Below are 13,792 nucleotides of genomic sequence, written 5' to 3'. Positions count from 1 at the left end.
TCAGGTGAATTTCATATTTTCCATGAAATCCAAAGCATGATTCCCAGATCAGGCTTCCTCAGCCACACTTCCCGAGTTGCTCAACATCAAGCAAACAGTCATGTGAATAATTTCTACATCATATTGGAAAGTTTTTCAAACTTGACAAAAATGGTCTTCCTTGATATTCAAATACACAGTTTTGACACAGCAGTGACTTAATATGCACTAAAATAATTAGGATGGGACTTTTTACTCTGTTAGACATTTGTGCAAAGATTAGGAAATTACACTTCATATCTGAAAGGTCAAGGTTGGACATGCACAGACCTAACCTGCAAATTAACAGGGAAAACAAGCATGAGGAGGTAACTCTAGTTTTTATTTTGAAATGGGTTGCAATGCAATGAGGGCACAAAACACTTGTACTATTACAGTCAATAATATGGTTACAAAACAAACATTTACATAATAAATTAATATATTGCAGTACCACATGAGACAGTAAACATTAAACCCCAAACTTGGGAATTATATTGCATTAAAAAAATGAGTTATTTGTTAACTGTACAAAGATTTTCAGGCATTTACAAAGGCAGCCTCTTATTTCATTGCTTGTTGTACATATATAAATATAAATCTTTCAATTGGTAGTTGAACTGATATGTCTGCTGAGCAGGCCGGATGAGAGGCTCTGGCCTGAGACGAGATCTTTCAGTGACCTCTGTGCTGACTGCCATGTCATTATAAATCAGTTTTATTTACACAGATGGCATTAAAAGCTAGTTTAATTCAAGCACTTTCCTAACCAGATTATGACAAATCAATAGACACCTTTCAAGATATGATTTAAGTATTTCGCTGCCTCTGATTTTAGGACTTCTGATTACTTACCACGAGTTAAAACTATAAAAAAAAAAAAAACTCTGCTTGTCCCTTTAATCTAATATCCATATGCTCCTAAACAGACAAATCATTAACCATAAGAAATGTGTTTGCAACACTAAAGTGCATGCAGCACATGCTTGGTTGCGAATGTTTTCTTAGCTGGCAAAAGTAGAAACAGGTTACATATAAATAGTCTTAACACAGCACTACAAGCTTTTGACTTCCTTTACAAAATTAATGACCCCCTATTCATTTAAGCAACCGTTTGTGCGGTCCCCGACATTCATCATCTTCATCACTCCCCTTTCCGAGAGCGAGGCGTTCGATTATTACCCAGTAAAAGACAGATGTGTTAACCACAGCTATGCTATTATAAGAAGACCCCTACAACAAGCAGATGCTACTGCAGCCTCTACAGATGTTACCTGCGCTACAGCTGCTGCTATGACTGCAGAGCGTACTACATGATTCTGAGCGGGTTCAGCCGAGTGGCTGCTATGCATGAGAACATTTCTAAGATAGAAGTGCAGCAAGCTCCAAGTTTAGCTGCTAAAAGACGACTCAGGAATGTCAGCAACTTTCTGAGGATGATTTAAACTACTAACACTGATGATCGTACCTGAGAGCTAGGCTAGACCTGATCTGACAGTGTGTGGTGCACCTGTAGCGGCTGGTGTTTCGAACGTTAGCGTGCCAACTTGCTGAAGACGCGGTTGGTTTTAGAGGGGCAACTCCTGCCAGTAAGTATTGCACTTCCAGAAAGACTTGGAAGAAAGCCCAGACTTTTAGTCCTAGTGCAGATCCTGAAGGTTTTCTCAAGCCTGGGATGAAATAACCTTGGTGACATCATGTTAAAGGTTCTCCAGAGCCGCCGAAGACATTACACAGCAGTTTTGCTTCACCACACACTAATCTACTGAGACGTACTCTGTGCTACGACAGCACACGATCAGATCACTGACGGAGTAAAGTGCTACCACTAAAATTTAACTGCTAAAGATGTAAGAGACTGGTTTAAAAATGCCACAACTAATAACAGATGCTTAACTATTTACCAAATCTGACTTCATTTGAGCTACAACACCAAGCTAACATACAATCAGACAGACTGGTTGCCACTAATGCTGAACTTTACCACATGAGGTATCTGCAGACTCGTGAAATGACACCTCGTGGGGAAGTGATGACATTGGTGGGAATGGGGAGGTTACTACTTGAGGGCTCAGAGGTCAACAGACTAGATTTACAAAATGTTTACAAAGTCCCTTATCTCACTAAAAACACCCCCTTATCCAAAAATATGCTTTACATATTTGTTCATCCAGCTACGACTTTAAGTCTTTCCACTTTTTTTCCCTATTTAAAAAAAAAAAAAGTTCCCCAAACTGTGCAATTTCTTTCATCATATACAAAATATTTCATCTTAACATTCAGCTAACAGCTACTAACGAGTGCAAACCCTAAAGCAACATGCAACAACATCACTACCTACAGTTTTGCATTTTTAAATTAAAGGGTTTGCTCCTTGATCCTCACCAAGCAGTTTTCAACCTTAAGACGCTGTCATGATGTGCAACCATCAACAAATGCCATTAATGCAATGGATTCCTACCGAGGAAATAACAAAACAACACTTCATAACACGACTTGCCCGGCACTTTGAGATTCACAGATTCTGCCCGGATTCGTTTTTCCTGTCAGGCATGAACTACACAGATGCAAATTTCACCTCACACAAGCTTGATGACGTTGCACGCAGGTTGAACTTTTGTTATTTTCCTGACTGTTCACAACTCAAAAAAAAAAAAAGCCCTGCACAAACCAGGAAGTGAAGTGTTCAGACTAATACTGATTACTGGCATCTATAGACAAGTTATCATGCAGTACTCAAGCATTAAAAAGTTAAAAGTTACATTGGAATATACGAGTCAAGGAGAGTTAAAATCCTAGGATCAACAGAGTTTTAAAAAAAAAGTACCACAAGGAAAGAAAGTCTATGATGTGGAAACTGGGGGCCACTTTGTGGGTTTTTCCTGGATTACCAGAACCCTCTTCTGATGGTCCAGTGGATGGTTCTGGAAACAGGAGTGTCGCCTTTGACTTTACGTGGGACAGAGGACTGTGGAGAGAACAAGAGCAGAAATGCCCTTTACTTTATTTGCACAAAGGAGAGCTGCACATTAGGCAAAAGCAACTACAGCACGGACCCAGTGAGTGAAGAGGAAATGGTAATTACAGGTGAGAAGCACACATGAACAGGTAGGTACCACTACAAGCTCGCAGTAAAGGCAAAATATGGGTGTGCTTTTGTGTTTTAAGAGGAAGTGTAGTGCAGCAAACAAGCACCACAGTAGCGAGGAGGGAGTGAGGGGACGGCTGCTGCTTCTGGGCATAGCTAAGGTCACCAATGCGCACAGAGAGAGAATTGGATCTGTGGTCACCTCTCAAACCTCAGTTTCCACTGCTCTCATACCAGAGCTACCCCCAAAGGACAACGCGGCACAGGTGAAAGACAAAGGAAGTACAGGTCAACACTGAAGGGTGGCAAGGAAACGATTTCTCTTCTCCTTTAATTAACCTTTGTACAGTGGCCTACGTTTCTGCACTCTCAGCTTCCCTAAAAACAAAGAAGGGAACTCTGCGTTTCCCCCCTTTTATTACAAAACAGAGTGTGGGTGTCTGAATAAAGTCACCTGATTGTGAGAGAGATATAAAATTTGGACTGTTTTTTTCTCCGTTTTAGTCAAATTATAGACTTGATATAAAGTCTTAGTGCTTACCTTTGAGAATATAGTCTGTTAGGAGGGCAGGTACTTTCTCACTGTCATCCCTCATGGCATGGAGGACTAGAATGAAGACAGCAGCTTTTTACATTTAGAAAACAACCACACAAACTGACAGGTTAGCCCCAATCAAACAGCAACACCGGGTTAGCCTGGTAACACAATATTATTTTACTGAATGTCATTTTATCTGGGTTGGTGCAGATGAAAAGAAGTTTGTCCAACTGATAAAATTCACACAGGTTTGAATTGTAATCATCGAATGTAAATTGTTGTTTACTTCATATATGAATCCAAACACCCTCCAAATGATGATGCAACACATTTGCGTTTCTCTGATAAGACTTTCGACTCACTCTTTGTGAGGATCTGGAGATCTTCTACAGACGGGGGGCCTGCTTTCTTCTCATAAGGGATCACTGTGGTCAGGTACTGCAAAGAAAGTCAATTATGTCAAATACAATGACACAGCTACAAAAAGCTACCGTCATGCTTCACGCCAAAATAAAAAAAATAAAAATATGATATCTGTGAGCGCCATGCAGATCACATGAACATGTGGTAAATATTTGGCTGCTGGTTGCAACCTTTCAGCAGCCGCTCAGAGAAAATGTTTACTGAAGCGAGGGTAAAAAAAATAAAATAAAAATATCAGATGAATGAGACGTACATGCTGGAAAAAAGAAAAACATTTGACAAAACACAAAGATAAGAATGACTAAAGTGAAGGAAAAAAAGAATAATTAAAAAATAAATAAATAAGAAGAAGACAGATTAAAACGATGGCAAGCATGTGTTTGCAGCTGCACAAAAGGAAGCAAATATGGCGGCAGGACAAAAAACAAACAAACAGAAGAAGCAGAGAATTTTATCTGCAGTGGAAGTGGAAAGAGGAAAGAGCAGGGGCACCTGTTTGTCCCCTCCTGTGTTGCCAAAAGTTTGACGGAGGCCATTTTGAATGATATTGGAGAGTCCCTCCACAGTGAGGAGCTACAAGAAGCGAGAGGAAGATAGAAGAAGCGAGAGATGAGAAGGATTTGGTTTCAGTGCGAAGAGAAGGAGAGCGCCTGGCAGAACCTTTGGTGCTGTGATGAAAGATTCTCACACATGCAGACCGTTTATCAGGTTATGCATCTCTCCTCATAATTTAAACACTTTCATCAAAGTCATGCATGTCTTCTTCCACAAGCGTGACCACGTGACTCACCGTGCCGGGTATGTGCGTGCTGGCCGTCCTCTGGCCGTTGGGCCCCGTCGTAGTCGTGTGCCGGATTTTCTTCTTCTTTCGCAGCAGCTCGCGGTGCTCCTTCTGTCTGTTCTGCACTTCAATGAGCAATGAGATGAAGCTGTTCTTCACCTGGATACATGCAAAAAGACCAAAACAAAATTTAAAAAAAAAAAAACTGTTTAATTGTGACCACACTACCCTTTGCTATTCTCATTAAAATAATTATTAATATGCCAGAAATCTATTTTTGGATGCTTCAAAGAAAAAAACAAACAAACAAACAGAACGGTGTGACAGAATCGTGACAACGACAAGTCAGGCTAAAAATAAAGCTGCCAGCAGTTCATAGGCTTGTAGAAAACCGTGAGAGCTGCTGCTATAAAACAAATAGGTTATCGATTAACTGTCCTTTCACATTAGGCTTATTTACCTCAAAGCACTACAGAGCTTTTCTGACAGGCTATTATTATTTTTTGCCGCCATTTGTCATTGTAGAGCCTGAACGTCATTGCCTTGCTGTGGATTTAAAAAAATAATTAAATGAATCAAAGTACCTCCTTTTCATAGTCCAATTCATCTCGCAGAGCCAGAGCCTGGATCAGCTCCTCACTGTAGCGACGAATGGCCGCCTCCACTTCCTCCAGAGTCTCAGTCAGCTCCGACACGGACATCTGACGCAGCCCTGAGGACCGTGTGAACATACGAGGAAGGAGGAGAGTGAAGATGGTGTATGTGGGTTGACGGGTGTTCACAACGAACAGCAGTTTACAAAATCCTTACATTGTATCAGTTACTTCAGTGCTATTACAAGATTCACATGTGTAATAACCAGGTTACAAGCATCTGCTGTACCAGTTTAAAAGGAGACAAAGAGGCATTATTCATTTAAAGGTGTATTATGCAGCAGTGTTTGAGCAAGCTAGAGCACGAATGCTGAGAGAAAGAGAGACAGCGCGGCTTTAGTGAAAACAAATGTCAATCAGAGAAGATGTTGTTATTTTTCTATTGTTTCGGTAAAGGTTAGGTTTCAACGCACAAAAAAACAAAACAAAAACACGGCCATGCCTCCATACAAATATGGAGGTGTGGCCTCTTTAAACAAGGTTTCTTCCTTGTTTAATGGGAGCTTTCCTTCCCACTGTTACCAATTGATTGCTCATAGGGGGGTCATCTGATTGTTGGAGGTCTCTCTATTATTGTGGGTTGTTAATGTTACAATTTAAAGGCACCTTGAGGCAACCATTGTTGTGATTTGGTGCTAAAACTTAACTGAATTGAATTTGAGGGTAGCGTTGCTAACTTAAGCTTCCTTGTGTCTTTTTTTTCTCTCTTATGACATGGAAATGACTCCCAGTCTTTCACTGAAAAAAAAGACATCTTACAACCCACTAAGATCCAGACTTAAGAAGATGAGAAGCGAGGATGCTTCTGGACGTGCCGATGGTCTGACGTACACATACAGCACTTCTAAAAGTAGCACAGAATGACGGCAGTTATCACAGATGTTGTGGAATTGATTACTTCTCATTAAGAAGCTTTGCATCCTCTGTTTTCGTGTCTCTTTCTTGAATGTCTTTCTAGGTCTCGCTGGGAAAAGTTGAGATCCAAGAAGGAGATCCAATATGGGGGAAGTCAGCACAAATGAAAGCACCGATAGAGGTGCTTTCATTTCCACGACACAGACAGAGAGCAGAGGATGAGACAGTGATGTAACCTGGTCGCAACATTTCTTTTTTTAATAGACTCCTGCCTACGCAGCCCTCATGCTGATACTGGCTGGGGGCTACACGCCCACTGCCCGAAGGTTTCAGCAAAAAAGATCCTGAAGGCCATGAAATAATACACCTCCACATAGTTCCAGAGGGTAACAATAAATTATAGATTATGGATTGCCATGTTTTAAGTCTATACAGTGTTTGTTGGGGGAAAAACCCCCCCCCACAGAATTTACACTTGAATGTTTTTAAGTCAGACAAATATACAACCTACACAAAACCTTTTACGTCTTAAACAAATTTAATGCGAGAAATGAAGAAAGAAGGTATTTTGGCAACATGTTGTGTAGCTTTACTTATTTTTATTCCTTCAAATAAGAGTAAATGTTTAAATACTGCAGACAAACATTGTGACACTCACAGTCCTTGTTTCCAGTGTTTGAAAAAACCCAAACCCACTAGAATCTGCAGTTAACAGATGCAAATACCTGAAACAAAATGGCCTTAAGGCTTTCTGTGTACAAATGCATATTCCACCCCAGTTGAGCATTAGGCAGATATACGCTTGTAATTATATAACATTTTGGGGCAACACACTTGCTGTTTGTCCGCATTTGTTACGCGTTATGTAAGAATGTTATCAGACGAGTGCATGTGCCTGACCATTTCTTCACGCACTGGACAGCGCAGACATGAGGAACGAGCACGCCACCATCAAAGCGTTTTGCCTTTAAAGCTTTATGTTGCTGCAATTTAGTGGTACACGGTGATACTCACGGTCCTCGTAGCTGGTGTTGGACCCGGAGCGTTTTAGAGCATTGAGGTCTTGAGAGAGCATGGACAAGTCGGACTGTGAAGGACTCTCATCGTCCTCTGGGTCTGGAGACTCCTGCATCATCTCCTCTATCTCCTCAATCACCTGTACAAAAAACAACAGAGGTGGGCGGATCAATCCAAATATCAATAGTATCGATACCAACGCTGGTATTGGTATGGGGGTAGAAACAAAATGTCTAAATTAAGCATGTAGTCCACTAAATTGTGTTAAAAAATAATTCATTTTGAAAATGAAAAAACATTTATCCTCACCTCCTATTACAACTAGCACCATGCTAAAGGCTTCATACATTCCCTCACAGAAAACATTATTGCTAGTTCACGTAAACATAGGCTGAAATCAGAGTCCTACGGTCCCCAATCATGGGGATAAGGTGAGTGATTTCAAGAAAAAGCAGCAGAACCCAGTGTGTGTTTACATGACCAAAACGATTGGAACAACTGTTCTGATCTATATTGACATGATGATTTTTTTATTGTAGTGACGAAAACGTTTTTCCTACTCTGTCACGTAAAAATAATGCTGCTTTGACATCCATGTTATGGTGCCAATATCCAAATCTCTGCAGCGAAATAAAAGTGCTCCTCCTTATTCATATGAATTTGGTGCATCTCTAAGAAAAACAAACAAAATCAAAATCATAGGGCAATGCTTTCACTTTGAAATGGTGTTACATTTCTGTGAGTTAAGACATCTTAGTACACAAATAAGCTGTTTATTCATCTTTTTGAGAGCAAAATATAAAGTCTATCACTCCATTGTACCTGCATGATGGATGCGAAAAAAACCCTGAGCTACAGGATAGCATGTCTTTTGAACATTATTGTCCCAAAGCCATGATTGCTAAGTGAATCTATTGGAAACACATCTTTAGCCAAATGTGACTGCGTTGAGGATTTCAGTGCATCTTTGTAAGCTGGATAGATAGACTGTGTTTTCTGCTCTTCATAAGATGCAAAATATGTCAATTCTACTGAGGCACAATTATCCACATCAAAGTTTCTTTAACATCTGCCAAAAGCACAACACTGCTGTGCTCAGCTGTGAATGTTTTACCTGCTCAGCTGTGAAAAGCGGCTCGTCGTTGATGCACGAGACGATGATTGAGTGCATGTCCATCTGCTCCCTCAGCTCCTCATCGTCAGACAGATCTAAAGATTGGTTATCCAACTTCTGTCCCAGGGGAAAGAAGCGAGGGCAGAGATTGAGAGACAGATAGGAAACTTGGATGAGACAACAAACAGGTGGTTAAGTAGATTGAAGGCAGAGGGTTCAATCTGATTACCAATCTGTGCACTTCACTTTTAGAAATGTATATCTACTGTGTGTTATAAACATCGGACATGACATTGGACCGTGTTTGCCTCTGCGGTACCTCGTGTTCGGTGAGGTTGAGGGAAGGCAGGTGTAAGGAGCGAGTGTGCGATGTCTTCCAGTCCACCGGCATCACATTGCCGTAGTTATCCGTCAGAGCGTTCCACACCCTGGAGCAAAGACAAGCATCCGTGACGCAGTTAGGATTGGGTATTATGAGAAATAAAGAGAAGTAGTGAGCAAAACAGAGAAGGACGGGTGAAAAGTAGTTTTATCTGTACACAGGACAGATAGCGTCCTTCTCTTTTTAGTATGACACATGATTACTTGGCACTTTTTGTGTCCTGTTCTCTGACCACCCCCTCACCACTTCAACATGTTCTTGCTGCTGAATCACACCGAAGCCGCTGATAAATGCGACAGCTCTAACAAACACGTCATTTGCCCAGGGTCTGCTGAAATGTGACGAACCAGTGGTTAAACTATTGGTTCTCCAATTATTTTCAGAATTTTTACTATTAGAGCTCTTTCTGAGTGTGTGACTAACACTGGGTGATTGGGGGGGGGGGGGGGGGGGGGGGGGGGGGGGGGGCCTTACAGTGACACCAACAGTCTGTTGAATGTTTACAATATTGTGCAGCATTCGAGTTTGGCAGACAACTTAGCAGAGACGAACAGATGGTGGCACGGAGTCTGTTCAACACGACAAGTTACTGTTAAACACAAATCCAGCATCATGCATAAAAACATATTTGTTAACAGACTCTCAGCAGGCTCGGAGGATTCTTGTGAAATGGATAAAGGTTAGGTTCAATTATATAATTACTGCGGGAAACTACTTTCATCTAGTCCCCCATGGGGTACTTTTGCGTGTTTTTTTTAAACTCTAGGACAGAAAATCAAATCAGCTCAGGGTTTAAACTCAAGTGTGCATGCATGAGGTTCATTTTTTCCCCTCCTCTTTTGGCTCTGCATGTGCGAGCACAGAGAGGATGGATGCTGTGAACCCATGTGTCACAATGGCTCTGCATTGTCATAGCCTCTTGCTCATCCTCGGAAACACAAACACACAGACACACACAGGCAAATGTTTATATAACATGCACATTTCTCCCTGAAGTGCTCATGCACAGCTTGGGAAGCGTGGGGCTGTTGGGTTGTTCTAAATAGGGCAAAGGCTGGCAAGGAACTATTTTTTGTGCCTTGAGCACTGACGCCGTCTCTGCCACGTGAGCGTGTGCCAAAACGCACCATTAGCTTCAGTTTCACCGAGTGCATTTGCATTTTAAAAACAAGCCTGGTTGTTATTTCAATTGAAATTTTCGATCGGTTTGTTTTTACCTCAGTGCTGAGGAAATTTGTCCGGATTACTTTAAGAATACGTATATGCTTGCAGGGGTACAAATATATATAATTTTTTTTACCCACTTTGTTTCAAGCACACACACATTTGTTATCCGCAGTTCGTCTCAGGCATGGTTTTGCCAGAGAACTCGTTAAGCGTCTAGGCACGTCCCGCAAAAGTGCAGTCATCCAGAAAAGACTCTCACCGAGTCTGGCACTGCTCTTTAGGCTTGACTAGGCTGCTGTCCAATTATTACGTTCCCCGCTTCCTGTTTCTTTACCTACAACAACCATAAATGTTTTCTTTCCGCTGTCATGCCAGCTTCCCCACAGGATTCCACTGATCATTAAGTGAGACAGACTGCTACTTCTTTTTGCTGTGACAAGCTCTCTGATGTGCATAACTGTCTGTGTGTTGCACTGAAGTGGAAAAAAAGAAAGAAAAGGATAAAAATCAAAACTGGGTGCTCAAGCAGAGTTTTGTATAAGTCTACGCACAATCCTCTGGACCCTCTGTCTGTGTCAAAAACTGTTAGAAAAGGTTTATGGAGGCTTTTGAATCTTAGGAAAGTTGTTCTGAATGGGTCACACATCCACCACTGTTTCCTGAGAAAAAGCAAACTCTGATGCCTCTAATTATAAGGAGGGGGACCTGTACAACCTGCAAATCCAATTTTAAAACTTCTTAGTGGGTACGTCTCACTCCAAGTAACTTTTGGACAAGTTGATCACAAGGGTACGGCAACCTTTACAGCCTTAACTGTGTGCTACTATTTTGTGTGTCTAAAAAAAGACATGATAAGTACACTTATGTTTGTGTGTTATCAATTTATCCTGTGTTCCGCTATAATTCCTCTATAAAAGCAGAAATCCATGGCTAACCTCTGTTCTGTTCATGTCAGCAGTAGGAAAGCTTCCCCGCATCGTGTGCTTGCATCTTACAGTGCCACAGTGTTGAAATATTAGTTACAAAAGGGAGGAGGAGAGTGACTCATGCAGTCAAGACAGCTTAGTAGTTAAAGTGACAACTACACTGGCTGCAGGGCTGATGTGACTTGCCGCTTTGAATTAATAGAAGGTTTTCATGTAAATGTGTGTGTGCCTGTGAGATACAACATAAACTAAGTACCTCCATGTGGAATTTATAATAAATAAATAAATAGAAAACATTTTACTGATAAAAACCACCGAGTGACCTTGACATCACCCACTTGGGTTCCTGGACACCCATTTTGAATCCTCCTTTAAAGTTTAGAATTTTGGAACCATCAGTGACAATCTAGGGATATTAAGCACACCCAAACAGCAATCGTCAAACACAAGACAGATGCTCCAGAATCATGTGGCTTATGCATAAGCTATTTCAGCCTAAACAGAACCATACAATTATAAAAATGACCACTATACAAGACAATACAAGAAGGTATCTATCCAGCAAATGAGGGAAATATTTACTCAGGTACAAAAAGTACTGCAGTTAGAAGTGGGATGGTTTTTCCTGTCTTTCTGTCTGCTCCCATTAGAAAGAATGCAGGCTTAAGGCAATTTCACACCTGGCTATGTAGTCCACGGTGAGACCAGATGTTGAAGTCAATAGAAGGTTTTGATAAATTCTTATGTCATACCCAGTTATTTCATTTACCATGACATTTTGTGGATTTTCTTCTCTTTGTTGCCCATCCCACTGTTTTTAAACATTAATCTAGTGCAAGGTGCATGTGGCACAGCAGATAATATATAATAAATAAATACTGATAAGCCACCATAAGTGAAGGAGGCTGACATCAGGGTAGCAATAAAATCTATGAATACTTGTCTCTGTATCCAGAAAGAGGAAACATCATGAAAGCCAAAAGCAGAAACTCTTTTGTGTCGTGTGAGAAAGGCAATTTGAAAACAGGAGGAGACAGAGTATTTGCACAGGGGTCAACAACTATTCAGTTATTCCCAAATGTACAATTTAAGGATCACTAGTTTTATGGCCAACATCAAGCAGTCCAGCATGAAAACCAGCACTGTTAACGTGGCATCAACACGTCCTCCACACATAAATAGCTCTTGATTCCTTCTTTAGATAGCAAAATTTTTTTGTATTTGTTGCTTGTAAAATGCTATTCCTTCTTAAAGACCAACTTAACGAGTCAAGCTGTGACAGATAATGGGTTTAACACGTTCAGTTATGTGTTATCGTAAGTGTATTCTGGCTAAATATTGCATAGCACTGATTGAAGCTAGCTAAGATTCCCATAGTGCCAATGTAAGGTTAGCCTGGAGAGGCTAAAGTGGTTAGCTAGCCGGGAGATTAAAAGTTAGCGTTAAGAAAACTGGCGATAAAAAAAAAAAATCACACTCACTCGTCGTCTTTCAAGTAATTATCCTCGGTGATAGGTTTAATGGGAGCTATGTTTTCCGTCGTAGTGTTGTAGTTTCGGAAACACACTGTGAGCTTCTCGTCGAAGTCGTGGACAAGGTCCTCCATCGACTTGAAGCTGCAGATCTCCCCAGAGAAACTGTTGTCCAGATCCGAGAAATCGTCTAGGCCCGACGAATCACCCACGTTTGAGTTCAGCTTGTCTAGTGGGTCGACCACGTCCGAGGACGGCTTGAATTCGTTAAAGTCCTGCCAGTCCTCATCAAAGTGGGCTAACGGCGCCGCCATGACTTCCGTGGATTCTCGGTTCAGTTAGAACCGTCGATGTTCTCTCTGCTTTCGGCTTAGACTCTCGACCAGACTGCGAGAAGGAGACAGAGGAGAAGCGGGGTGGGCGGACCGAGCCGCGTGACGTCGCGGCGACGTCCCTCCCCTTTTCCATGGAGCAAAACAAACACGGCAGGTGTCGTGCCAAAAAGTGATCCATGTGTCGAAAAATTAGGTTCCCGGTGTTTCTATGTTGTTCTCTTGAGTTATATCTTGTTTGTATGTACTGTTACCCTGTTGTTTTAAATACCGTCTGCTTTTAGGCTGAGAATTACCACACAAGTTCGTTCTGTGACTGCATGGCAATAAAGAATCTTTGTATCTACAAAAACTAATTGCAGCTTTTACCTTGTGACAGGAATGATCTCATGAGAATGTTTGACAGATTACTGAACAAGAAGTCATTTATAACAGATCACTTTTTGGCATGTGATCATTGGAGTCTTTACTATGGCCAGTACTCCGACGACATAATCATCAAATCATTTTAGCAACCCCGATAATCTTTCATCCATCTGCACAAAACATATCATATATATCATCATATATATATATATCTTGTTAAAACCCAATGTATTTTTAAAAATCTGAGTAAATGACATGTAAACAAGTAAATGTCATGTCAATGACTACTTTCTCGCCTGTTATTGTGGGACAAATGCCATTTGTAGTTCGAAATTAACCAGCAGGGGGCGAAAAGGGCCAAAGGATCCAGTTTTTTTAAGCTCCTAACTGTAAATATTCAGGTATTATATATGGAAGCCTTTTTCCGCCTCTGAAAAAAAGAAAAGAATAAAACAAATGCAGTTTGAAAGTCAATATTTTGGGTTTGCGTTTGTATCTCGAAATTTGGACATTCTGACATAGGTAACTCAAAATTGAGAGACAATAATGTGGCATTTCAACTTAGCTCTGCATGGCAATTGTATTTATGTATCTATTTTTATTTTTTTACTTTTTGCTAAGGTGAAAACAAGCTTCCGTAATCATGAAAGAATTGCATGT

The 13,792-nt window shown here is 40.9% G+C and overlaps 1 protein-coding gene across 3 annotated transcripts; it reads right to left on the bottom strand.

Annotated features, from left to right (window-relative positions):
- Nucleotides 1-340: 340 nt before the first annotated feature.
- fez2b (fasciculation and elongation protein zeta 2b) lies at nt 341-12,854 on the bottom strand. Of its 3 annotated transcripts, XM_086263837.1 has the most exons (11): nt 12,444-12,854; nt 8,807-8,915; nt 8,488-8,604; nt 7,371-7,512; nt 5,433-5,560; nt 4,858-5,007; nt 4,560-4,640; nt 4,007-4,082; nt 3,648-3,713; nt 3,309-3,345; nt 341-2,986 (listed from the first exon to the last, which is right to left on the bottom strand). In XM_086263837.1, exons 1-10 carry the CDS (start codon nt 12,746-12,748, stop codon nt 3,335-3,337), a joined length of 1,185 nt encoding a protein of 394 aa, XP_086119963.1. In that variant the 5' UTR covers nt 12,749-12,854; the 3' UTR covers nt 341-2,986; nt 3,309-3,334. The 3 variants fall into 3 exon arrangements, with proteins under 3 accessions (XP_086119963.1, XP_086119962.1, XP_086119964.1); XM_086263836.1 differs by lacking the exon at nt 3,309-3,345 and having other exon boundaries at nt 12,444-12,853; XM_086263838.1 differs by lacking the exons at nt 3,309-3,345; nt 4,560-4,640 and having other exon boundaries at nt 12,444-12,851.
- Nucleotides 12,855-13,792: the final 938 nt, after the last annotated feature.

Source organism: Aulonocara sp. 'chitande type north' Nkhata Bay, linkage group LG15 (genome assembly GCF_057382095.1).
Source record: "Aulonocara sp. 'chitande type north' Nkhata Bay isolate Kocher_YH1m ecotype deep benthic linkage group LG15, A_spYH_male_GT1.1, whole genome shotgun sequence".
Taxonomy (NCBI): Eukaryota; Metazoa; Chordata; class Actinopteri; order Cichliformes; family Cichlidae; genus Aulonocara; species Aulonocara sp. 'chitande type north' Nkhata Bay.
The sequence above is the reverse complement of the archived record's forward strand: the minus strand, read 5'-3'. Positions and strand labels throughout refer to the sequence as shown.